Source organism: the organism of the source record quoted next, unplaced genomic scaffold, assembly GCF_019419815.1.
Source record: "Pyrus x bretschneideri cultivar Hongxiangsu unplaced genomic scaffold, Pyrus_bretschneideri_v1 Contig2, whole genome shotgun sequence".
Classification (NCBI taxonomy): domain Eukaryota; kingdom Viridiplantae; phylum Streptophyta; class Magnoliopsida; order Rosales; family Rosaceae; genus Pyrus; species Pyrus x bretschneideri.
This window is the reverse complement of record NW_025999501.1, coordinates 5,665,243-5,692,228: the sequence shown is the minus strand read 5'-3', so window position 1 is coordinate 5,692,228 and position 26,986 is coordinate 5,665,243. Positions and strand designations below refer to the sequence as shown.

At 36.7% G+C, this 26,986-nt stretch overlaps 4 protein-coding genes across 4 annotated transcripts; 3 read left to right on the top strand and 1 right to left on the bottom strand.

Annotated features, from left to right (window-relative positions):
- The first annotated feature begins 81 nt into the window (after positions 1–81).
- On the top strand, positions 82–6,388 carry LOC125476661 (probable rhamnogalacturonate lyase B). Its single transcript, XM_048582992.1, has 15 exons — positions 82–453; positions 547–668; positions 923–982; positions 1,267–1,386; positions 1,483–1,602; positions 2,648–2,789; positions 3,268–3,438; positions 4,053–4,211; positions 4,312–4,418; positions 4,523–4,613; positions 4,756–4,897; positions 5,209–5,365; positions 5,476–5,592; positions 5,792–5,918; positions 6,014–6,388. The coding sequence occupies exons 1-15, from the start codon at positions 340–342 to the stop codon at positions 6,290–6,292; spliced, it is 2,028 nt and encodes a 675-aa protein (XP_048438949.1). The 5' UTR covers positions 82–339; the 3' UTR covers positions 6,293–6,388.
- Positions 6,389–7,044: 656 nt separating this feature from the next.
- LOC125476733 (E3 ubiquitin-protein ligase BRE1-like 2) lies at positions 7,045–14,627 on the bottom strand. The gene is given in 20 exon segments (XM_048583164.1): positions 7,045–7,457; positions 7,579–7,692; positions 7,694–7,742; positions 8,047–8,249; positions 8,324–8,461; positions 8,558–8,644; positions 8,777–8,849; positions 9,665–9,859; positions 10,211–10,287; positions 10,970–11,041; positions 11,464–11,624; positions 11,708–11,894; positions 11,972–12,091; positions 12,195–12,278; positions 12,386–12,579; positions 12,840–13,007; positions 13,152–13,382; positions 13,498–13,585; positions 13,694–13,855; positions 14,301–14,627. Coding segments are annotated over 20 exon segments (2,643 nt in total). The 5' UTR covers positions 14,409–14,627; the 3' UTR covers positions 7,045–7,325.
- Positions 14,628–15,605: 978 nt separating this feature from the next.
- LOC125476640 (neuroguidin-like) lies at positions 15,606–18,895 on the top strand. The gene is made up of 8 exons (XM_048582951.1): positions 15,606–15,766; positions 15,851–15,938; positions 16,275–16,454; positions 16,553–16,741; positions 16,833–17,006; positions 17,093–17,247; positions 17,356–17,482; positions 18,602–18,895. Exons 1-8 carry the CDS (start codon positions 15,717–15,719, stop codon positions 18,611–18,613), a joined length of 975 nt encoding a protein of 324 aa, XP_048438908.1. The 5' UTR covers positions 15,606–15,716; the 3' UTR covers positions 18,614–18,895.
- An 807-nt stretch (positions 18,896–19,702) lies between these two features.
- LOC125476623 (kinesin-like protein KIN-14R) lies at positions 19,703–26,295 on the top strand. Its single transcript, XM_048582919.1, has 19 exons — positions 19,703–20,070; positions 20,218–20,516; positions 20,639–20,810; positions 20,909–20,979; positions 21,064–21,247; positions 21,390–21,499; positions 21,587–21,686; positions 21,757–21,843; positions 21,912–22,088; positions 22,220–22,493; positions 22,750–22,911; positions 23,045–23,260; positions 23,340–23,377; positions 23,654–23,817; positions 23,938–24,189; positions 24,283–24,348; positions 24,788–24,862; positions 25,468–25,530; positions 25,620–26,295. Exons 1-19 carry the CDS (start codon positions 19,875–19,877, stop codon positions 26,094–26,096), a joined length of 3,183 nt encoding a protein of 1,060 aa, XP_048438876.1. The 5' UTR covers positions 19,703–19,874; the 3' UTR covers positions 26,097–26,295.
- Positions 26,296–26,986: the final 691 nt, after the last annotated feature.

Below are 26,986 nucleotides of genomic sequence, written 5' to 3'. Positions count from 1 at the left end.
CATACACAATCATATAAATATTTATGTATGTATGTATGTGTGTGTGTGTGTGTGTGTGTGTGTGTGTATTAAGAATGTTTATGAGTTTATGAGTAGGAGAGGGTTTGTATACTTTTTCCACCAACGACTAGTTAGTGCATGCTCGTCTGGTTTACCAAACACAGAGTGGAGGCGAGGCGACAAAGTAAAGAAATCACAAGAGAATATATTGTTCACGGAAACTTGGCCACAAATTGACGTCCCGATCACGGGCCGGCGTTTCACAGTTCACATGTTGACCTTTCATGTCAGATTAGGCTGGGTACCAACCGGCAACGTTTTTTGGGCTTCCGAATCGACATGTCACTGTTTGGCAAAATTGTGCAGCATCATTCTGTTCATCCAAGCCATGAATTTCTAGCTGCTGCACAAAATAGTACGAGCGGCCTACAGTTGCATATCCGTGATAAAGAGGTGAGTTTATATTTTTTCAGAATATTGAATTTTGTATACCTTCTGACTAACGGTGTCTTTACTTTTCTATTATTATTATTATTCATTTGGCAGGTGGTGCTGGAAAATGGGATTCTCCAGATGACGCTATCAAAACCAGGAGGGGTGGTCACCGGACTACAATATAACGGCGTCGACAATTTGCTTGAAGTTCTTAACGAGGCTCCCAATAGAGGGTATGGCGGTCTCTTGCTACAAATATATGGTCTTTCTTGCATTGGTGATTTCATACATTTTTTATTAGGGATTTTTTAAATAAAAAATTAATTTAAATATACTACAGTTTTTTTTTTTTAGTTTTTTTTTAGTTTTTTTATGAATATGCATTTGTAACTTTCTTCATTCAATGAATGAAATGTCGTAATTCAAACAATAATAATTTCTTGATAGACCATGGTATTAATTATTATGTATATTACTTATTCTGTAGGTACTGGGACCTGGTTTGGACCGCACCAGGAATTACAAGAAAGAAAGGAGCATTTGATAGGTGCGTTTACTAATTTGTAAAGTATTTATGGTCAGTCAATAAAGCTTAATAGTAACAATATCGCTTATAATTTGGAAATGGAAATTATTTCTGGATCTGATTTGCTTGATAATGCATGTATATATGCTATAATATAGTACAATATATTACCAAAAGTAAATAGAAGAATGTTCAATTGGTCTTGATTATTTATTTGGTCCCTTCAGAGATATCGGATAAAATTGGAACGATCCTGATTATTTATTTGTGTTATGAATTATTTCAAAATATACGATTACTGGCAGGATTGAAGGAACCAATTTTTCAGTTATAGTGGAAACTGAGGACCAGATAGAGCTTTCATTCACCAGATTGTGGGATCCCTCTCTAGAGGGCAAGCTTGTTCCTTTAAACATAGACATAAGGTCAGTTTTAAAGGGAAGAAAAATAAAATAAAAGGAATAGCTAGTGAATTTTTTAATTATTTGATTATTTTGTGACAAAATAATTTCTATTTTAAGGTTTGTTATGCTTCGCAACTCGTCAGGCTTCTACACTTACGCTATTTATGAACACTTGAAGGAATGGCCTGCTTTCAACTTGACCAACACGAGGACAGTGTTTAAGCTCAGAAAAGATAAGTAAGTTTCACTTTTAATTATAATCAAATAATATATGACTGACCAAAATAAAAAAAAACGTCAAATCGATATGCACACATGAAATTAGCTATGAAATTAGCCAAGTTTGTCTAGAATAGTGTACACGCTAATCTCTGCCTCTCATCTTTAAATCTTCCTCCTCTAGTTTAGATTACAGTGTTCGCTTATATCATAAAAAATAAAAATAAAATCCAATCATATATTGGATAATTTATACTCTTTATTTCACTTTATTTTGTTAACTATAGTGACTTGATTTCTGCCTAAACTTCTAATATAATTGGCCCATTTTTATTCTCGTTCTTTAATATTATAAGTGCAAGGGTCACAAATTGAAATGTGTAAGTCTAATAAAAGTAAACGAAATTCTTTCTAAGGAGTAAACATAATTTAAAAGTAGGTGAGTTGATAACTAAGAACTAATTTGATTTGACTAATAAACAAACATGCCATACATAGTTTGATCATTTTTCAAAGAACATATCATATTTTATGAATTTATAAACTGTAGTCTGATCGAAAAGACGAATGTGCCTTCCCGTGAACAGACCTGAAGATGATTATAGCACCAATATGGAGGCATTAGGTAGTCTCTAGGTCAACATATAATTCGCACCGAGTTGGTGGAATTTAGTTAGGTTTATCATGAATTGACAACTACTTAACAAAGCATATTGCCCAAGTGTAACCCGTTGATAATTACATGACTCGAAATTTTTATTATTTTAGGACTCGTTTGGAAAGACTTTTAAAATTACTGAAAGCGTTTTTTGTAAAAATATTTTTGAAACTAATACTTAACAAAAATCCAAGTGCATCTTGAAAAAACTTTTACGTGCTTCCTGCACACTAGTGTTTTACATCCCAAAATCAATTTTACCGAAAACGATTTATGTCATTCTAAAAGCACTTCCAAACAAACTCTTAATTAATTAGTTAATGGTCATTTATGCAAAATTCACCTAGCATAAAACGAATTTTATTTCATTATTTTGTTTTCATTTTCTTATTAATCTTTGCGTAGGTTTCATTACATGGCAATATCAGACAAAAGGCAAAGATACATGCCACTTCCAGATGATCGGTTGCAAGGAAGAGGCCAAGCCTTGGCTTACCCAGAGGCAGTCTTGCTTGTCAATCCTGTGGAGCCACAGTTCAAAGGAGAAGTATTAATTTCTTCTAACAATCATTTTTCCTATTGCCACTTAAAAAACCAACTTCCCTACAAGTCGAACAATTAGAACAACAAAAGAAAACAATTTTTTTCTACTTGCTATTTGAGTCTCATTCTCTTACCCATTTGTTGATTAAGAATTTATAGTCACTCACTCTTAAATTTAAGATTAATGGTCAAAATTAAAACATTAAAACACGTCATATTATTCTCCACCTTTGATATTCTACTAAAATGGATAGCCATGCATGTAACAGTTACTTATGCAAAAAATCTACTGTCAGCAAGGTATATACTTGTACGGGACGCTATATTAGTCGATTTTGATTGTGTTATAGCATACATGTCAAGTTGTTAGACAATAAAGCATTTTCAATCACATAATTAACAATTCACGGAGTTTCTATATCTGTTGGATTGATTGTCTTTCTCTGTGTGATTTAGGGATTTGATTTGATCTATTTTTACAGGTAGATGATAAGTATCAATACTCAATTGAGAATAAGGACAATAGGGTTCATGGATGGATATCCACTGAACCACCCGTGGGATTCTGGCAGATTACTCCTAGTCAAGAGTTCAAATCTGGTGGGCCCTTCAAACAATGCCTTACTTCCCATGTTGGGCCAACCACCCTAGCTGTAAGTACGCTTCTTTTTCTTCATTTTTATTTTAAAGCAAACTTGACTCCTGCCTTTTAAATTCATTCATACATATTCTTCAACTATGGCTACATTGTATAATTTTTTCCATATATTATAACATAAATGATGTTATAAATAGTCAAAATGAGAGAACGTTTGTTAGAGATTGAAGTGAAATGAGGGTGTTGTATATTGTGTTACGGTCATACAACACATGTCGCTTTACTATATGAACCATCTAGAATTAATAGTACAACACTACTTCTTGACCCTTGGTTTATAAAAAGTGGAAAAAATTCCTACAGAAGAAAAAGGTTACAACTTTATTTGGATCATTGAGATAGTGTTAAATGCAGTTTATGTTGATTCATTAAAACCTTAATAAGAAAACCTCAAACGAAAAAAATCTTAGTCGAAGAAATAAAAGTACAACATGCATATGTCCTGGATGATCTCCCTAGTATCTCTCCTTGATTTTCGAATTCTTATTACATATTTAACATATTAGACTATCTAATTAATTGACAAAGAAACACTTTAGAAGAAAGAAGAAAACATTCCTCACAACTCTATTGGCAATACTGATCATTTGTTTGTCACGGAATCATCAGATATTTCATAGCACCCATTACTCCGGAGCGGAGTTGATAATAGAATTTAAGCCCAGTGAGCCATGGAAGAAAGTTCTTGGCCCCATTTTTATCTATCTTAATTCTTTGGTGACTGAAGATGACCCACTTCAGCAGCTATGGGAGGACGCTACGCAGCAGGTTAATATCAAAAGAAAAAGCAAATTAAGTATATACAGTTTTTTTTTGTATTTCTAAAAAACATTAATGGATTGAACTGTGAATTTGCAACATTTTTCAGATGGAAACTGAGGTTCAAAGCTGGCCATACGACTTCCCAAGTTCAGAAGACTTTCTATCATCGGATCAACGCGGTACTGTTACCGGCAGATTACTAGTACGCGACGGGTAAATGACTGCTGCATATTAACCTTACTAATCACCATTTAATTTTTCAGGGTGTCTGTCTCTAATTAAGGAAAATTTAACTTAACATCAATATGTTTGTGTAGGTATATCAGTACTGAAGACATATTCGGAAATGGTACACTGGTAGGGTTGGCAGCTCCAGGAGATGCTGGATCATGGCAACTAGATTGCAAGGTATTTATTTAATTCTCAAATTTCCATACGATACTAACACCTTGATATATAGGTTGATATTCAGAGTCCCCTCATTCCAAAATATTATAATATTTTGTCTCTGTATGATATAGCAATCTCAGCAATGATATTTTTCTTACAGGGTTACCAATTTTGGACCAAAGCAAACGATAAAGGCTTCTTCTCTATAAGTGGAATACGTCCAGGGATCTATAATGTTTATGCATGGGTTCCTGGTTTTATTGGTGACTATCGACATGATGCTGAAGTAACTATAACTCCAGGTCTTGTTTTACTCTTGCTTTATTTCTATTCAATAATATGTTCTTGTTTTTGCTTTTTGTTTTTGGTATGCAAAATATATAGATACGTCTAATATTATTTTCTACACATTTTCTGTTTTCACTTAATTAGGTTAACTCTAGTAGTTATATATGTATCATATACGTACAAAGAAAAATATATTGTCATTTGTGAGTTGGGTTGAGAACGTCGTGAGGCAGTTTGATTAGTATCTACCGTTTGTGTATTGATCAATGATCATAGTTTTATAAATTCACTATGTATGGAATCTAAAATGTAAATAAAGCTGCAGGTTGTAATGTTGATGTGGGTACACTTGTATATGAACCTCCAAGAAGTGGCCCAACTTTCTGGGAAATAGGCATCCCAGACCGAACTGCAGCAGAGTTTTATATTCCTGATCCTAATCCAAACTACATTAACAAACTCTACGTCAATCACACTGACAGGTTTGCATCTTCTTGCAAATAATTTTCTTCTCTAACCTAAAATTTCTAGTTTTAATCACAAGCTAGCTATATATATTATGAAATTCAGATTTCTCTGTGGTACTTGACAGGTTTAGGCAATATGGATTATGGGAAAGATATGCAGAACTGTATCCTTACAATGACTTGGTTTACACAGTGGGTGTTAACGATTATCAAAAAGATTTTTACTTCGCTCAGGTTACTAGGTAATCAATTTACTCACAAATTATGTATATGTCGCGTCATTAGGGCATGTTATGTTATCAGAAAGTTTAATATGTTCTTTTAGTTTTTTTTTTTAACAAGAAGCGATAGAAAAATGTAATCTTCCTCTTTTTAAAATCGAGATTTTCATTTGCTAATTTCTAATATTCAGCTAATTAAGATTTTATGTTTTTCCTGCAGGAAGACAGGTAATAACACATACCAAGGATCAACATGGCAGATTAGGTTCACACTTGACACTGTGGGCAAGAACAATACCTACACATTACGAATAGCACTGGCAACAGCACATGTTTCTGAATTACAAGTATTACTTGCTCACTCTTACAACTTCATAACCATTAACAGAAATGCCATTATATTTTTACTGAGAAAATTTTGTTTGATTATCTCGTCGTCAAGGTTCGGATCAACGACCTAGAAGCGAGCAATCCTCTATTTTCTACAGGACAAATTGGAAACGACAATACGATAGCAAGGCATGGAATTCATGGGCTGTATGGGTTGTACAGTGTCGGCATTCCAGGTGCTCAGCTGCTGGAAGGGAACAATACCATTTTTCTAACTCGAGCATTGAGTATAAGTCCTTTCCAAGGAATTATGTACGACTATATTCGTTTAGAAGGTCCCGCTTCTTCCAACAACGAGAGTCTGGGATCCAGTTCTTGGGAATATAAATAAAAAAATATAAATCATTCATTTTCTTGGAACCCTAATATAAATCAAAGTGTCCCTAAAATGTTGGGGACTTGGAGGCTTTTTTCCTGTGGTTCTTTTTCGTGTGCCTTGGTTTTAGTGAGAGGCGACATTTTTCTTGGTTGAAACAGACAAAACAATGTCGTCTTCCAGATTGGTGCAGAAGATTTGAAGTCTCCAGATTGAAGGGTTCGAATAAGAAAGGCATCCAGATCCAGCTCTCTGGAGGATCCAATCTCTGAGTCTCTCTGCTGTCTTATTTTGCTGCAGACCTGGTTAAAGGATCATTAGGCTAGAGCTGACACATCAACCCATTAATACTTACCAATCTCACTCTTATATTATGATGATACCAAATTAAATGTGTCTTAACAAATACTCATTAACTCAATGAATTGATTTGTCACCGCCACATGAGGCCATGTACTATAATAACTACTTGCCATTCACTAGAAGTACAGAGAAGATTCACACAAAACATTGAGAAAAAGTAAAATTTTAGCGTTTGATAACCACTTTGTCTCTTGCTTGGTAACTATTTTTAGTTTTTCATGTAACAAGAAGTGAAAAGAATAGTTATCAAACAGTTTCTTAGTTTGTAACGCAGTCGTGATAAGTTAGCTCGTTAAAATCATTCAAACAAACTTGAAAAAATTGGAGATGGAAACTGAACATGGTTGGAACATTGTCAAAATATTTCAAGTCTCGGCGTGTGCAATTAACCAAAGGGGGAAGAATTTCTGGCATGTGCAATTAACATTAAACCATTTCTCTTCACTTCTGTCGTATTTTTCAACTACATTATTTGGAAATAATAGATAAAACGCTAAAACAAGAAAAGAAAGGAAACTCATTTACAAAAGAAAACCTATACAACTAAAACCACAGTTCCGATGTCAGCCTACTGCAACAAGAAAAACTACAAGCTATGCTATTTGTACAAGATACTTAGCAATCAAAAAAGGGCCGGCGGGCCGGGAGGAGGCCATAAGTACAGGATATCGGGAACTCTCTCTGTTCATATCTTTACAAACCGAATGTCATTTTGACCAAACGGAGTTCCACAGGCAGGACACTTACGATGACGGATCTCTAGATTTTTCTGAACACAGTAATTGCAAAATAGATGATAGCACTTCACAATTACAACCTGCCAATCAAATAATTAAAACCAACATCCATCAGTTCATCGGAAAATTTAGGAAATGATGACAAATTTGTATATCAAACACTGGTTAGACAACGGAATAGGCGGCAAATATTTTCCTTACCTCCTTTGGCCTATCAGTACAAACACTGCACTGCAAAATATTCTTGCAGAATTTAATTTCAGTTTGGAGTTTCTGTATTGCAGCCTCTCCAGTTTCAGAACTCATCTCAGCAACCACTGCTGTTCAATTCCCTAAGTTCTTCCTCAAGGTTCTTCCTCGTGCTTCTGCACAAGAATCCAACTTGTTAGAGATACATTTATGACCCAGTATTACAACTAATAGCTGCAACCTGCATAAAGAATTTCCAAACTTGCAAAATCTGATCGAGCGCTCATGAATTCCTGACAAACTCACCTGAGGCGTGTAATTCTAGTGTACATCTACAATAAGTGAAACCGGAAATGGGATCTTACATGCCAAAACTGTATCCACATAAAGTTGTACTAGCTTCCTAGCTTGTATATACGATTGGCTATAGAATAAGAAATTCCATGAAATCCATTGTAATCAAAACAAACAAAACATTACCTTTCATTGTCTAATTCCAATTGGACATCATCAATATCCTTTTGAATGTGCGTATGTTCCTTCTCAGAAGAAGCAAAGGCAGATTTCAACCACTGCAACTCCTTCTCAGAATCAGCCAGTTCCCACTTGGCAGTTTCTACGTCGACTGCAAGGTGCCTATCTTCCTCAGTAGTTTTTATGGCATCTGTCAGGAGAGCCTTCATCTGCAGGATTAAAATACTCAGCTTGATAAAGGTCAACAGATGAAAACAAATTATTTGCATGGGAGTCACCATACCTGCTCTTCACCATAGGAAACTCTCATGTTTAGAGATTCTAATGATGTGTTTACTTGTTGAAGTTGTTTCACCAATGCCTGCTTATCAGAGAGTACATAGCTCTGTGCTTGCTTTGTCTTCACACTCTCCGAAACGAGCTGCACCACCAAGGACAATGAGCTGCCATTCCACCGCACCAATAAACCTAGTAATAATGTGGATGAAAATAAAGCAACAAAAATATTAATAGAGACCTTGATATTGTAGTCATCCCTCTCAGTCACCTGCTGCAACAGATGCTGGTTTTGCGTCTGCATATCTTCATATGCCTGACCAATGGTCTGCAGGAACACAATTAAGTTTTTCAAAATATATGAGTAGGTGAAACAGAAAAGTGAGACCAACATTTCGTGTCAATTATTGAGGAACAAAACCTGCAGATATGAACTACGAGATAAGTATAAATACGGCACCTCAATTTCAGATATATAAGCCTCTGCCTCCTTGTCTTTAATTCCAATAGCCTCAGTAAGCTCCATAACATCCCTGCAGATAAGGTGAAGCATAGCATTACTATGCTTTCAAGCATATTTGCACACACGGGTTTTATTTTAGTGAAAGAAAACAAACTGATTATCTAACAGCTGAGAAACAGAATAGTAATGTATTAATCAAAAGAAACAAATATTACTAAGTGAAAATGACACTAATATAAATATTAATCAAAAGAAACAAATATTACGTTTCCATAACGTTTGTTGGTAACAGGGGGAAAGAATGACACTAATATAAATATAGAATAATAACATATTCCTACCACTATTGTGTCATCTACTACCAGCCTGTTTGGTTTTTTACTAAAAAATGCGACATGCTTCTAAATTTCTAATAAAAGCTCTTCTTGCAAAAGTGCTTATGAGCAAAAGTGCTTCCAACAGATGAGGTCCCATACAGGCCCTAACTTTCAAAACCAAAAGCACCCAAGTTTGCCTTGTTTGACATCTCAAGTTTGACATCTCAACATTCCTATGCTACATATATCGGTTATCAAAAGCCCATCTAACTTACACAGGCAACAAATTACTGGTCCTTTAGATTAATTAACCTACAGACAAATGGTTAGTAATGTTTTCCAAAATATGCATGTCTGGTGAAAACACTGCATCTAGATAATGAATAACATACAGCTACCCTTCTATATGTAAAGGACACGATTACGTTGAAGAGCAAAGAAAAGACACAAAGATTGCCCAACCCAAGCCAACAAAAAACAAGAAAGCTCAGGAAAATAAAAATAATAAAAAGAAATACGACCAGTATGCTACCATATTCAAAACTCAAATGGAACCAAGAAAACTAACCGCTCTGATGCATCAAGTTTGGCACTGAATTCAGTTATTTCAGCTTCAGTAGCAGAAAGCCTTTGCTGACAAGCAGCCTCTGCTTCATTGGCTGCTTTCACCCTCAATTCTAGACTATGTTCATCCAATGCATTCTTGAACATTTCAGCTTGAGAGTAAGCTCTGCGCTCTGATTCTTTGACTTCCATCAAGTCTCTGAAATTTAAAATCAAATCTTAAATGTACTGACAGAAAATATCCTAGATCCATTTATATGGGATAGAGAACGCGAGAAGCACATAAGGAACACAAAGATGTTCATAATCTCAATTAGATAACTGAAAGCCAAAATAGTTCCTAATAGAACTGCCACACGATTTAGTCGAATCCACAAATCATATAATGATGAAATTACTGCATTCTATGTCTACCCCAAAAGAAAACAATTCAAACCCTCCAAAATGTATGAGAACAAGAAAAACAAATAAACATACATATATAAGCTTATACTTTTATACAAAATCCCTACATTGCCCCCACATAGCAGCAGTCAGGAAACAAATTTACCTGTTTTCATAGCTTTCCTGTGCATACATGTCTAAGAAGATCTGCAGTTCCAGTTTTTCTTTCTGCAACTTCTCAATCTGCAGTAAGTACATCTTCATCAATTACTGACATGAGCCCAGTTATAGTACATTCCATGTGTCTTCGAACTAAAATGTTATTAAATGGTTACCAATATCTACATATTTTCTTTTCTAACTATTTTCTTGTTAGGCCATAAGTACATACATATTTTTTTAATACATTTATTACCTTTGGCCTTTTAAATAAGTAATTCCATGGTAGAAACCAAAAAAAGAGTAATTTCTAAAACAAATTGGACAAAACTACCCTCAAGGATATAGACAAATAATTCCGCCACAGCATTATTGCCTTGAAGATCAAACTGAAGCATTACGTTGAAACTTCCAAAAACACTCATGAAGCTTTAAAATAAACAAAAATTCTTAACCGAAAAAAATATTTACAAAACTTTATTTGACTGAGAAACACAGTTTACAGGATAATTTATAAGGCTCGTACAGTCAAAAGTGAATCTTAAAATCACAAATTGGATAGAATTAAAATCAAACATCAGGCACAGATATACAAAGGACCTACATGTAGAAGAGTTGACATAAACCAAAACATAGAAAGGTATAAATCAAAGGCATTGATAAAGCTTAAAAAAGAAAATCCTAGATTTAAATGGTCAAAAAATCGAAAAACATGGATCCAATAGAAGTGAAGGCAACGGTAATCAAGACTAATAGAGAATCTCACCAATGCCTTAAGAGACTTTATCTCTATCACCTGTTCGCCACACTTGTCCACAAGGCTCTTTTGCTCATTTGTCTTTGAAAAACAAAAAATTCGAGAAATTCAGAGAATATTCCACAATTAAATACTAATCAACAGTAACAACTAAAAAGTAGAAGTCATAAAACTATTAGAAACCCAATCAGTTACCATTAATATGAAATCTTTTACTCTAAGATCAGAAAGAAGTTCTCCCAAAAAACCAACTTGCAGAAAGAAAATAAAAAAACTGGATTACATTGTATGTTTATGCATACAGTATACATGTGTGTGTGTGTGTGTTTGTGTAAGTTGATTCTTGCAACACAATCATAAAGATCATTGTATCCCTTTCTTTCCAAATTGCACGAGTACCCTTGATCTGTATTCATCACCTCCAAAAAATAAATGGAAAAAAGAGCAGTACAACGGGTATGAGTATGACTGCATAAGAGAGTTAACTGGGAATGGAAGTAGACCTTTGTACTTAATGAAGCTTTTAATGATTGGGCTTTGTCACGTAAAGAAAGTGTTTCATGAGCTGTTTCCTTCCACCGCTTCAACTGAGTTTCCACCATTCCCATTTCTTTAGACAACGATGAGGCCATCACACGGAACTCTGCTATAATGTCCTTTCGTCCTGCAGAAAAGAGCATTTTAAGTGCTACAAGCTTGGGTAAATTCACAGTAACTATCAACAAATATCAAACTTATCACTTTTACCTGAATCCTGGACAGCTTCTTCCATGTTTATCTCAAAGCCATTTTTTTCAATTACACACTTCTGCAGCTGAAGCTCTAGTTCTTCAATCCTAGAATCAGAATTGTCAATGACATTCCTCACTGCATCTACTGACTCTAATTTGAAATTTAGTTCCTTTTCCCTTCTCACAACAAGAGCCCTGTCAGCCTGAAATTAAACTTTTAAAATACAAAAAATATAGGGCAAGCATTCCAAGCATCTGCAAATAAACCAAGCAATTTAACCTGCAAAGAATCAATCATTGCTTTGTATTGGTCCAATTCTGCATTCCAATTTTGGAGTTGATCATTTAGCATAGTGTACAGTCTCGATGAATGTACATATTTGTCATCCTCCACTTCATCCTGGGACAAACATACAGTTTTTTTTTTTATCAAAGAAGTAAACAGACAATAAAATCTTTGAAAAAAATGAATAACAATCAAACTTGAATTTAAAATTAGAAACCTGAAATTCTTGCAATTGTTTTGACAGCACTAAATTTTCTTCATGTGCCTCTTGATACTCAGAAAGGCGGTCAGCTTCTAGTATCTGCAATACATGCTCAAACAAATCAAGATGAATGTGCGTGAGAGAGAGAGAGAGAGAGAGAAGAGAAAGGAAGCCGGTGGGATGGAGGTTTGGAAACACATCTATACCTTTGTTTCCTCAATTGAATTTCTAAGTTCTCGCAAGCTGATTGTCCTTTCTGTTGATTTTTCAGGTGACAGGGTTCCATTAAGTGCACTAGAAGTATGGTTCTGCACCCCAGATGCAACATCCTTTTGCATTTTCAGATTCACTAGTTTCCTTCTCTTCAACTCTAGGTCAGCCATTTTGTCATCCAGCTCACCTGTCACCCGTAACAAAAAATTTACGCATTCAACAGACACTCCAAAGGCAGCGTGGCAAAACTTGGTAAATTTTGATACTTGCTCTGTCACAAATTAAACATAGTTCCTAAAATTTATACGTATCAAATATGATGATGTTTTGCCCAAAAAAAAATAATAATAAATGACGACGTATCTCTACATATGCTGCCATGAGCTTGACTTCAAGTGACATGTGCATAAAAAAACAAAGGTTGGCCGTAATAACAATCTCAGGAACCTGTAATGCGCCTAATTTCAGACTGATCTCTTGAATGGCTGCTGAGGTAAGTCCGAATTATGCCAGCATACTCTTTATGCTTCATGTGAAGAATATCAATCGCTTCACGTAGATTTTTAACCTCCCTCTCCATCATATCATCAATTTTAGAAAACTGGATGACAGCATCTGAGAATTGCAAGAAAGCAAAGACAGTCTATGTTCAATACATATTTCCTAGTGCACTTACTCCTTCAAAACATGTTAGAAAATGTAACTGTGATCCTATGAAATTGGTTTGTACAACTACAAATATAAAGTTGAACCTCTGACCTTCTGAAGATATCTTTCCATCCAAAGTGTGGGATATGTTCTTTGTTTTTTCCCTATGAGCATAAATTGGCTGTTCTAAGAGTTCTAACAAGTCCATAGTAGACGTATGCCGCAAAGCCAGAGTTTCTTCAACATATTTAACAATTTCATCATTGCCATTAGCTTCTAAAGAATCTTGTTGTAAGAGTCTAAAAAGAAACATCTCTTCTGCAGAACATGATGGAATTGAACCTACAAAGAACTTCAGGTTAATCTGATTTACATGATGAGACCCAAAAAAAAAAAAAAAAAAAAAAAAACTAAAACTTGGACTTAGTAGCATAAATTTGGATCTGGTCGAAAATACCACGAGAATAATTAGCACCATCCAAAACTTCTAAAGCATTTTGGGCTCCTCCAGTACATAGTCCAAGCAGAATTAGATCATCAACCAACTAAATAGCAAAATAATGAAATCTCTGTCAGCAAGAAGTGCATGTAATCCTGGTGTACATAATACAGACTATAAAAAGGAAGGAAACCAACCAAACATTCAAAATAACCTGATTCCATAGTTTATTCACTGTGATTAAGAAATCATCATAAGAACCTTGCTTATCCTTCAGTTCCTGAATTTTCGCTTCAAGATCTTGCAAGTCAAGCTTCTGTTTGTCTACCAGCTGATTAAGTTGCTGGTTCTGTATCTGGAGAAGTGATGCATCGACCTGGACGGACATACAGACGCAAAATACACATACAAATATTTTCAATCTGCTTTCTATTTCAAATCAAAATTAATGTGTACTCGAGACACATCGAACCATAAACGGCTGCATAAAAGAAACAGGAATGGCTGCATAAAAGAAGTTAACCGCATAACCGTGCTGCTGTTACCCCAAATTACAACATTATTAAACAGAACCCTTTTATCCTAATCCCAAAATTGCAATTCGATTCCCCTTTTCGTACACTTCCTCCACAACCCAACAGAGAAGAGCAGAAATTGTAACATTCTCAAAAGCAAAAGCAAATCCAAATCAGAAATTAAACGCACCCAATGAATCCCCTCACCCTTCGATCACATACCTTTGATCTCAAACCCAAAAATTCAATAGAAAAGCAAACAAGCAGACAGTAAAGACTAAAGAGAGAGAGAGAGAGAGGGATTACGCTGTGGTTATTGGGCGGAGAGGTGGAGGAGCTACGGGCCATGGTGGGGGAAAGGGAGTTCAAATGAGGCCTCTTCTTCTCTGGCTCGTCAGAGTCCGAGTTTTCCATTGACTGTCAATTATGGAGCTGCTTACGGAATCCACCACACCATTACAACTCTCTCTCAGAGCTTCAGTTCAGAGCTTTTCTGTCTCAAACCCTAGAAAAAATTAGACTTCCGCTGTTCCGCAGAGTGCTTGGAGAGGGAGAGAGATTACTTGGTAATATAAACTCCCACAGCATCTCCAATAATATTAGCTAAATTTTTGGTATGGTAGTTAGCAAAACGATCCAAATGTTAATTTTGCTAATCACCACTTCCGATAATAGTTATTGTTTTTTGAGTTCAAATACAATATTCGTTTATAAGAATTTGATATTTGTACGGTACACAGAGGACGTGCAAAATAAAGGGTCTCGATACAAATTTTGCCTGAAATTTTAACTCGGTTGAAGGAAAAAAAAATATCTCGCACCTTAGTTATAAAGTTAAACTATTCTCCATAAAGAGATCTCTCGTGATATAAGGGGGTCTTCAAATCCCACTCTTCTTTGCTCACTTGAAATTCCCAAATGTGTCGATCGATGAGTCACTAGTTATTTTAACTTAGGTTAAAATTTAACTTACTTTTGTCATTCGGTACTACGGTCTAGTGATATTCCTCTTCACTTGTAAGTGAGAGGTTTTTAGGTCCGATTCTCGCCAAAGGCGAATTTGAATCATATTATTACTAACCCAACCCCTCCCGTGTAAATACTATCATTTGTTAAAAAAATATATATATTTAACTTACTTTTTAACTTATAAATACTAGTCATTTAGATAGCTGGTTAAAGCAAGTGGCCATCTACTACAATGAGGGGGAGTGCTGCCCTTGCACCATGACGTAGGTTAGAATTTCTAATCTAGTATCTAATCTAATAAATTTATTTTTTGACAAAAAAAAAAAAAATAGCTGATTAAAGATTGATTTTTCTATTTAAGGGAGTGTGCTATTCACATCACACCCTTTTTTTTACTTCATATATACCCTTTTAATTTCCCGTCAACAAATTAAATGAATTAAAAATATCAAATGATAAAAATTAATAAAGAATGTATGAAAAGTAAAAAATAATGCTATCGACACACCTAGCACACCCTTTTTTTTTAATTAAAAAGCCAAAAACCTAATTTATCTAGGCTCTAAAACCTCAAAAAAAAAAAAAAAACCAAACGTAAAACCTCAATTTGAACAGCAGCCTCCTCTCTTCCTCTCGCAGGCAACGACACAAGTTTCTCTCTTCCTTCTCCTTTTCTTCTGTTTCATCTTCTCTCTCATCAAGCTTTACGTCTTGAACGACCTTTAGGGTTTTGAAATCTGAAGCTTCACAAGCATGGAAGACGCTTCAAATTCAAACGCAATCCCCGACGAAAGAGTAAAGCAGTGAGTTCAATTGCAATTATGCTAATTGGGTTTCGATATTCGAATTCTGTATGATATTTACTTCCTGTTGCTTTCGTTTTCCAGGGAAGCTCCCCAGCTTGCTGCTTTGTTGAGAGAAATGAAGGAAGGATTAGATACAGTGACGGCAAAAGTCCAAGCTTTAACTGCAAAGGTAAAAGAGTTCCCTCTTCTGGGGTCGTTTTAGTTTCGCTATCGCTTCGTTTGTTTCGGTCAAAAAATCTTGTTTCGAAATTGTTCTGCCAGTTTGTAGATTGTAGGAAAACTGTTTCTAGATTGATAGTTTACTTCCTTGAGGTTTAATAATAATGAGGGATAAAAACCGTTCGACTATAAAGCTATGTCTTCTCGTGAAATATTCCAATTTTTGCAGCAATCTTTTAATAATTGGAGATTATAGGAATCCCATTGGCATGTTAGTATAACAAGCATGATTTGCATCAAAAGGCACATGTTTCATTTGTTTTCTTCTCCATGTCAAATGTATCAGGTGAAAGCAAATAATTATCCGACAGCAGATGGGATAAGCTATCTTGAAGCCAAGCATTTGCTGCTTCTAAATTATTGCCAGTCACTTGTCTATTACTTACTTCGTAAGGCTAAAGGGTTTTCAATAAATGGGCATCCCGTTGTTCGTAGCCTTGTGGAGATAAGGTTGTTTCTGGAAAAGGTCTGGGCCTCTGGTGATCCTTTTTTTTCTTTTTCTTTGTCGTTCTAGTAACTGTGTATTCAGTATCAATCAATTCTCACCTTTTTCTTTTGCAACAGATTCGACCCATTGACAAGAAGCTCCAATACCAAGTTGAGAAGCTCACGAAGGTTACTTCAAGCACAACTGAAGATGTAGGGCCACGTGGAAAGGAACCACAATCCAATGTGCCTCAGCAAACAGATGATTTGTTAAGATACCGCCCTAACCCTGAAATGCTTGTTAGCAAAACAGATGTGAATTCTAAGGTGAAATGCGCATCAGTACAATGTTTGAATTCCTCTTTTGTCACCTGCCAAACAATATTTGAGGTTTCATCTTCCATTTTGTATATTGTAGGATCGTAATGATGTGTATCGACCCCCCAAATTTGCCCCGACTTCAATGGAGGAAGATAAGTTGTCAAAGCAGGACAAAAATGCATTGAGAAGAGATAAGAATACTCTACGACAAGCTAAGCAGAGTGCTTTTGTGAGGGAACTGGTGGATGATTTGGAGGGGAGGCCTGAAGAGGTATGTTGTGGCCTGTTTTTGTAGGGGTAACAGGCATTATGGCTGGATTTACTGTTCTTGTAACTGCTTTTTGTTGATATTTACAGATTGTAGAAAGTGTTGGAGCTGAAAGTATAGAACTAGCCCGATACAGGGCAAAGAGGGATGAACGTGAACGACAAGAAGAGGAACTTTTTACGCGTGCTCCTATTACAAAGAAGGAGAAACAGAGAGAGAAACACTTAAAGAAGTCAAGAAATGGGTATGTACACTTAAGAATTTATTTTATGATTTTCTTTTTCAATTATTCCAAATTTATTTTTCTGTAAGATTTGTTGATGGATGACTGTTCTGAACTTGTTTCTCTCAGATTGCTTGGTTTGACGGACAATTTCTATGATGAAATCAAGGGTTTACCCTTGGACGATGAGAATGGTGAGCAGGTAGCAAGCTTCAGCAGTGGCAGGGGTGTAATGGGGAGGCATAAGAAGCGCAAGGTATGTCATGTAAAGTATAATGTATGATATCTTGAAAAAGGAGCAAGTTTACTTTATGAAATATGTGCTCCTCTATACTCTGAGCCAACTGCATTCTTGTTCTGTTTCACTTGGGTCTTTTTCTAACGTGCAACGACTGCTCTTGATGTATGATTCTGTGATAACTGCCTTATATTCCCTTGACGTTGTTGCTTTGTACTAAATATGTGGGTATAAATTTAGGACATGCATGGCCATGTTATAGAAGCCTATTGGAAAACTGGAAAGCATGTCCCGTTCTCATGGGCATGCTTGTAGACTTCGTATGCAAACCATTTAGGGATAAATGTGTCTTTATATTGAATACTTGAGCCTCTGTATAATCTGGAAAAGGGCTGTTTCAGTATCTGAATTAAGAGACTACTGATTACTGATTGTACCATGTTAATTAGAATGTTGGTGGTGGGGCTATAGCCATGCTATTGCATTTCTTACCTAATCATAACTCATCTCGGAATGATTGCATCTGTTTTTCTCAGAATGATTGCATCTGTTTTTCTCCTTTATGTTTGTGTACAGTCAGAATCTTGAAGTTGTACAAAACGACACGTGCATATGAATCTATATCAAGCGTACAAAGTTATAAGTTTTCTTGGCATTTCATGTAATATCATGATATATCCACCCAGTCAGTGCATGTTAATTAGTGTAAAACTGTCCAACTGTCAAGTTAAGAGATGTTGACATTTCCTAATCAAGACTGGTTGAGATTTGTTACAAGAGTACAAGAGTGTACCGTAAATCCTGAACTTTTCATGTCTGAAAACTTCCCATTGTTTTTCTCTAGCAAGTGGCAGGTATATTTCTTTTTTGGACGAAGCAGCTGGAATATACTGCCATACAAGTGTTCCAAATTATCCAGCTGGCTACTAGGAATTTGTCGTGTGCATTAGCATCTAGTATCCAATGTGTTTGTTTTACATCCCTACATGCGTTTGTTTTTCTATGGTTTCATCGGGCATTTTTTGTTTTTCTATTGTTTCATCGGGCATTTTTTGTTTATCATAATATCGTGTAAAGATTTATTGTCCAAGCGTTGTATATGGTGAAGGCATTGACACTTTCTAACCGCTTGTGCAGATGCGGCATTGATAGACAAAGATACGCCAAGCCTGACAACTCCCAACGGTTTCTTTTCCGGTTTAAGGTCCAATTGCTCCAGTAGCATGAAATAGCTTTCTTCAAACCTCAAGTTGTTTTTCTTTTGGCGGCAGTGGGCAGTGCGCGCTGATTAGAAGGTTGGAGGGAGCCAACAAGTAGGCAACAAATTTTGCTGTTTGGACTTGATTAGAATTGCTTGTTCAATTCTTTTTCTTCTAACCCTCCACCAAAGGACACCTAACTATGATATTTACTTGATTTCTCTCGGCTCAATCGTATATGCAGTTACCATTGAAACTCCATAATTGGTGGTTAAGGGTTAATCAAAGCTTTAATCTCACCACATCCCCACAAGTTTTACGTTCGATTCTGGTTCAACTTTACCCGTTTGAATGAGTTAAAGTCTTGAGCGTCTGCGGTTAAACTCGGGCAGGGTGAGGACGGAAAGAAACGAGTTGTATTAGAAACCAAAGATATAGACGAGGACATCAATCACATAAGTGACCAATGCGCATCGGAATATATGCCTGAGGCATCGGAAATCTTCACTACTTGCAAGCGTGGCGTGAAAGAGAAGGAATGAACCGCAGAGGAAATCTTTACTACATTCATCATCCCTCTGTCCTCCCCTTCGAACCCCATCTTCATAATTTAAACCCCCATCTGGGCCTTGAAAATTGGCCCAAAAAAGCCCGTTTAACTCCCAACCCGACCTGAAATCCAAACACATTTCGGTATTCTCAAATTTTGGAATTCCAAAACTTTCGGTTTGAAATCCGGACAGAAATTTCCAACCGATAATTGCGGTTCGGGCTTTGGGATTGGGTTTCCAAGGAATTGGATCCACTATGGGCCACACATTTGTGTGGAAAAGAAATCGCAGTCGTTAAAGGGAACTTTCATATTCAATTTGTGTAATTCAAATTTATGGATCTCTGAGCTCAGATACTAAGATCCGAAGTAGATACAATTTCAGTTTTTAGTTCGGGGCCCAAACCGAAACCATCCCTAGAGATGGTTATGTTCTATAGCAAAAACTACTAGGCCCACCCACCAAATTTATCGTTTTTCCTCGTGAGGGAAAAAAAAGCCTAATGAGCGAGCTAAATAATAACGGTCAATTATTTCAAATTTCAAATTTGTGTAGCAGTAAAAGTAAGGAGACGGAGATTTCAAACCCTCAAACGGTCGATTAATTTCAGATTTCAAATTTGTGAAGCAGTGAAAGGAAGCATACTGAAATCTCTCTCTTATGGCAGAGGCACAGCCCACCGATTCCCACGCCGAATTCCCTGGTTCTTGGTCTTGCAACGTTCTTGGCCTCGAAACACACCCCAAACCGATCGACAGTGGCCATGTCGCTGACGACGAAGACTCGACCCTCTCCGCGCTCTGTGTGCCAGGTTCGAGATTGGTCCGAACTGGGTTTGTTCACTCCACTTTCTCAGGTCTGTACCCATCGCAGCTCGCTCATTTCTTGGAAACTAATCAAACAAATTGACCACAATTTGTACAATTAGGGTTTGATAATTTTGCATTTGGTTGGTCTTTGTTTCTTGGTGTATAATTCCACACTGATTTGTCTCCTTAATTAGATAGCATTGTGCTATTTGTGAATGCCGGAGGGGAGGCTGTAACGGAAAATATAAATCCCGGGATTCGAGTTGAGCCTGACGGGTTTTTTCAAGGAGGCGATGTTCTAAGAACTAACGAGACCATTGACGGCAGTGATGTGCCATCCGTTTATCAATCTGCAAGGTTTGGGGATTTTTCGTACCGTTTTGAGAACCTATCCCCCGGAGATTACTTCGTGGATCTTCACTTTGCGGAAATTGTATACACGAATGGTCCGAAAGGAATGAGAGTGTTTGATGTCTTCATGCAGGAAGAGAAGGCAAGTAAATCTAATTAAACTAGTTTGCTAACATATTTGTTAGGTACATGAATTTTGATTCGTGCATATTTCGGTTACTAGTAATTTCTGAAAGTGGTCTGTTTTTCGGTTTGTGATAACAGGTTCTATCAGGAATTGATATCTATTCTATCGTTGGAGCTAATAAGGCACTACAGTTAGTAGATGTTGCAGTTTCGGTGGGGGAGGATGGGGCAATTTTCATAAGGTTTGATGGAGTTAATGGAAGTCCAATTGTTGGGGGAATTTGTATAAAGCGGGAAGCTACGTTACCTGGTATATTCATATTTCTACTTTTAGTTGGCCACATGAGATGTATTTGTATGTAACTTACTCTCGAGACTCATGCCTTGTGTTATATAACTTGAATGCAGCATCAAAGATGAAACTTGGACATCTTGTATGTAACAATTGTGCTGCTGAGATAGAAATTTCATCTGCTCAGGTTAGATTTAGCTTCAATTGATATAAGAAGATTGGAATGCTTGACTTTTCTTTTACATTGCCTCTGAATTGATGGCAATTGCAGGACAAATATATGAGGTTGGAATTTACAACCAAGTATGAAAAGAAGATAGAGGATCTGAAGAGACAGTTCCAGCTTAAGACAGATGAATGCCATGAGGCCTGGATGTCACTGACATCTGCAAACAAACAGTTACAGAATATCACCATGGAACTCGATAACAAGTTGTATGAAAGTCATTGCTTAGGTAAGGCAAGATCCAACTATGAAATAGTGTTTAATACTTTACTTTTGAGTATCATCAGGGAGCTATGGTCAATCTGATGGTTTTGCAACATTTATATATTGGATCACAGATAGTCTTATGATTATCATTTGTTCCTTTTCAGATCATGCTAGAGACGAAGCAGAAGCAAAATTGAGAGATATTTCTACTAGATATGAGTATGATAAGGGGTTGTGGTCCGCAGTTGCTGACAATTTAGAAAGTAAAGTCAAGGTAGGTACACTATTTTCATTAATTATTTCCAAATTCATGTAGTGACCCCTTGGTAGATTGAACTGAAAATGATTGACCCATTTGCAGTTAATGAAGGAAGACTATTCTCAACTATATTCTGAAGTGCACAAATTTATTGATGTAATTCCAGAATTCAACAATATGGTACTTGCAATTCAAACGATGGGTAAGTTTGTATCAGTGTTAAATAAGATTTATCTGAAACCATATATCTAATTAAACTATTGATATTTTAGTTGCACAGTCTGATGAACTTAAGCTTAAGTTCAATGAGGAGCAGGCAAAGAGGAAGATACTTTATAACCAAATGCAGGAGGCAAAAGGTACAATATTTTTCTTAGTATTGTGAATCAAATTGGTTGGTGCTCTTGCCTTGAACTGTACATTTCAGGGAACATTCGGGTGTTTTGTCGGTGTCGCCCGTTGCGGAAAGATGAGTTATTAGCTGGGCATGCAACAGTTGTAAAATTTGACGCAGCTAAGGATGGAGAACTTGGGATACTTACTAGTGGGTCCACTAAAAAGATGTTCAGATTTGACAGAGTTTACACACCAGAGGATGATCAAGGTAGTGTGCATACACCACAGTGAAAATTTTCTACCTTACTTAACCTGGTGTATTAGTTGATATTGGGGAACTGGTCAGTCAATGATTTTACACACGAAAATTTGTTGACTTAAGGTTTTGTCTTGTTACAGTTGATGTATTTGCAGATGCTTCACCAATGATAACCTCAGTGTTAGATGGTTATAATGTTTGCATATTTGCCTATGGGCAAACGGGGACTGGAAAAACTTTCACGATGGAAGGTTCTGAAACTAATCGAGGGGTCAATTACAGGACCTTGGAACAGTTGTTTAAAACCGCTGAGGAAAGGAAAGAAATTTTTACATATAGCATATCTGTTAGCGTCCTTGAAGTTTATAATGAGCAAATCAGAGACTTGCTAGCAGCCTCTCCGACATCAAAAAGGTAAGTTTTAGTCATACAATTTAGTGCAACTCAGAGATCTCACCTGAGCAATAGTTTGTTGTTAGCCATTAAATTTGGATTATTAGTGTAGTGTACATGCCGCTTGGCTTGTTTGTAACTCAGAGGTCTCACCTGAGCAACAGTTTTCTGTTACCCTGTAAATTCTTGGATTATTAGCATAGTGTAGATGCGGCTTGGTTTGTTCTTATAATATGCAGAGACAGTCGATTTGACAAGAAATTTTCTTTCATTATAGGTTGGAGATGAGGCAAGCTCCTGAAGGTGCTCATCACATACCTGGAATTGTTGAAGCCAAAGTTGAGAGCATTAAAGAGGTTTGGAATGTTCTGCAAGCTGGAAGCAGTGCAAGGGCAGTTGGATCAAACAATGTGAACGAGCATAGCAGCCGATCTCATTGGTAATTGACCTCAGTTTAATCTACATATATTGGTCTGACCTTTTGATCCATACAGAAAGAGGGTGTGCTTGTGTTGTCTTTTATAATATTGCTTCTTATATTTGTTGATGTTCTTCATTCCATCTTCTGTCAGCATACTCTGCATCATGGTAAAAGCTCAGAATTTGATCACTGGTGAGTCCACAATGAGCAAGCTTTGGCTTGTGGATTTGGCTGGCAGTGAGAGACTAGCAAAAACCGAAGTTCAAGGGGAACGCCTTAAGGAAGCTCAAAACATCAATAGATCTCTTTCAGCTCTGGGGGATGTCATCTCAGCTTTGGCAACAAAAAGAAGCCACATTCCATACAGGTTTGTTTCTATTTTTTCTTGTATTGACATTTGTCGCTCCCATTCTTTTATAATCTGATGTGTGTGTTGGTGTTTGCAGGAATTCCAAGCTCACGCATCTACTTCAAGACTCCTTGGGTAAGCATGAAAATGAATGTTGCTTGCAGCTTGAATGCTCCGTTATTATGCCAGGAAACGGAAGCATTTGTACATCACAACCTTATTATAACTTTAGAGTAGGAAGTGGGAAACAACTTTTATTCTGGTCTCACTTATGCGAGGATTGATATGTTAAAGACTTGGTGTGTCAACTGATAACTGATAAAAGAATTTTAAAACAAGCATCAAGTTGGAATTTCTTATTTATATAGAGATCAGTGTGTAATATCATATATTTCTTTTGGCATGTCGCAGGTGGTGATGCTAAAACTCTAATGTTTGTCCAAATAAGCCCGTCTGAGCAGGATGTAAGTGAGACTCTAAGTTCTCTTAACTTTGCAACACGGGTTCGAGGTGTTGAATTGGGTCCTGCAAGGAAGCAAATAGATACGGGTGAGATTCAAAAGCTAAAACTAACGGTAAGTTTTGGGAAGGCCAAAGATGGTGCTCTGCACAAGTTAGAAGAGAACTTTCAACTAAAGAAGCAACTAACAGATGGTGGATTTTACTAATTTCCACTTTTTTATTTTGTTTTGAAGCTTGACAAGCTAAAGCAAGAGTTGAAATCCAAAGATGATGATTTACATAAATTAGAAGAGAACTTGCAGAATCTAGAAGGTAAAGCAAAACGGGAGTTTCAACTGTCTAGAAGTCGACAAGAAAAGATTAATGAACTTGAAGACCAGATTGCTGTGCAGACTGATGTGTGCAGACGACTGGAAAATCAGTTGTTGGAACTTTCAGATGAAGCAAATGGAAAGAAAGAATCATGCTTGAATCTTCACAAAAAGGTTGCTTGGCAGATGATTTATGTTAATTTCCTGTTCTTTTGTTGTGCACAGTTTAATTATGTTGGCTAACATTTGCTTCTGTTTTACCCAAAGGTCAAAGAGCTTGAGGACAAGTTGAAAGAACGGGAACATGCAGATTCCATGGTTCTTCAAAACAAGGTATGTGAAGTGAAATCTACCTAAAACTATAATTTTGACGTAGCTGTTTTCTTTGACAACCACGAATATCATAGACTAAATAAGGCTTTTATGATCTGTGACTCTCATTTGATAGAGTGCTCTAGCTACACCACTTGCATATTGTGGGAAGGGAAGCTCTAATAACACTTCTAGTGTGATTGCAGCGCTCTGTCCTGTAATGTGGCTCCGTTATTCGGAGTGGTATGAGTTGTACTACTTATTAGTCATCTTCACACTTAGGAGAAGCAACTGTAGCTCTGTCTGAACTATTGGTTGTCATCAACTAAGAATTAGTTCCTGCGTCAGATGCTAAACGAGTAGGAATTTCATTAAAGAAAAATGCCGACTGATCTGTGTCTAACAGAAGTTTGGCTCTTGTAACTCTGTTGAGCTTTGACTTCTCGCTCATGCTACACAGGTCAGGGACCTCGAGAACAAGTTAAAAGAAAGAAAGCAAGAGTATGAGCACAATACGGCCGTAATTCAGCGGAAGGTAATTTTCAAAAATTCCAAGGGTAACCTTCAGTTTATTTTTCTCTAATGCAAATTATCAAAATTATCAAAAAATTATCAAAAATTATCAAGCCAACCTAAAATTAGGGTGCAATGTAGTTACCAAAAAATTATCACACGTCCCCTTTTTCTGTGTCAATTTCAAGCCAACCTAAAATTAGGGTGCAATGTAGTTATAAAATTTCACAGAGAAGTTTATCCAGCCAAATGGTCTTTCTCTTCTAGACTAATTACTTCTGTAGCTAAATGGATAAGTCCCACGTTTTTATTTACTGTTTTGCGGTTATCTTTTCGCGATTAGCAGTGATACAATATCGTATAGTCTCATAATGGGTAGGTACTTCGTAATGTAGATATGCAGTAGCAGTACACTAGGCTTTGATTTATTTATGTGTATATGCTGATGTGTACTAGTTGGAATGACGCGCAGATGCGACTGAGAAAATCAGAAAATGTCATATTTTGTTCATATCTCGGGGTTTCAATGCTGTAGTTCTGTTCGACCAAAAAATCAGAAAATGTCATATTTTGTTCACATCTGCAAATTGACCACATTTTTAATTTACTGCTTTTTTATTGTGGCAGGTTCAAGAACTTGAGAAAAGGCTGATAACGGAGGAAAACAACAAGGGAGCTCTGCAACTGAAGGTTCTTTATATGAGTTTCATTCTGCAATTAAAAGTGCTTGATAGATTGATATACCAGTGAGTAATGTTTTCCTCCTAAAATATTGCCAGGTTAAAGAGCTTGAAGAGAAATTGAGACAGAAAGAACAAGAACATGTGATATCGACACTTTGTGGCGACAAGTCAGGTGCCCCAACCCCCAATGACAGAAAATCCTGGCCGAGAAGAGAGACTATTGGCGACATAGACCCCTTGAGGCTAAGTAACTTGAGCGATAGTAACCAAATGACAAGCCAGGAGTCCGTCCTACTAAAGGGAACCGACTCCCTTCGCGAGTTGAGGAGACGAAGAGAGTTGCACAGCAAAGGTCATGAGAATGTGATGTTGCCAGCTACTTTGGCTGACAGGAAGATGTCATCAGCCGAATCCAGCACTGACAAGTCTGGAGACCAAAAACCACGGTCCAGGATCACAAGAAGTTTAACAAGACCGGCAGCCACTGGTCAAAAACCAGGCCCTTCGAACCCGGGCAACAAAAACTATAGAGATCAGGTTCCAGGTTCCAGGTCAAGGACTTGGTTACGATAAAGACAAGGCCTCCTTAAAAATGTTCCATGACCATATTCTGACATCCTCCAGATGTTTGAGATGTTACATATGAGCAGTAAAGGTTTGAGACTAGTAGAGAATGTAAATCCGTACGTTTGAGTTACAAAGATCAATGAATTGTTGCACTGTATCAATTGTCCAAGCAATCTTTGGAATGGAAGTTCGGTTTTTTCTCCGATGCTCATAACCCTTAACTTGAGATTTATAACTTTGCGTTCTTTCAATTAGTACAACGATATTCTTCTCTAAGAGGTCCACCTTTTGAAGTAGTCATGTGCATCTTCTCTATCTAGTTTTTGGGTCAACTACATAAAATCCCCCAAACGAATCCCTATTCACACGTTGGCACAGGTGTTAAGTGCGTAAGTGGCAAATTGAACAAAATATGTTATATACTTTTCACGTGGGATAATTAGATCCTAACATTCCACCACGCTTTTTTATCTGACATTCTCGTTGGCTCACGCCACTTACACGTTAGGATCTAATTCTCTCACATGAATAATGTGTGCGTTTATTACATATTTTGTTTCAATTAGTAATGTGTGCATGACACGCCCCGATCTCGATGTCCAAGGGACATTGGGATGGCCACGTGCTAGCCGACAACTGAGAGTAACGCAAGCCATTTAATGAATGCATATGCTGAGAACATGTAAATCATGCGTATAATTTTGTTCGAACTACATAAAATAATATACTAATATTCAACTACCAACAATGATAAGGATAGTGATAGTGCATGACATGTTCAGAGCATACATCTAATTCATAATACAATAGAAGGTGTTATTACAATGATGTCAAAGCAGAGATGAAGGCACAATATCACTAGTAGGGGAATGCCTCGTCGCTCGAATTATAAGCCT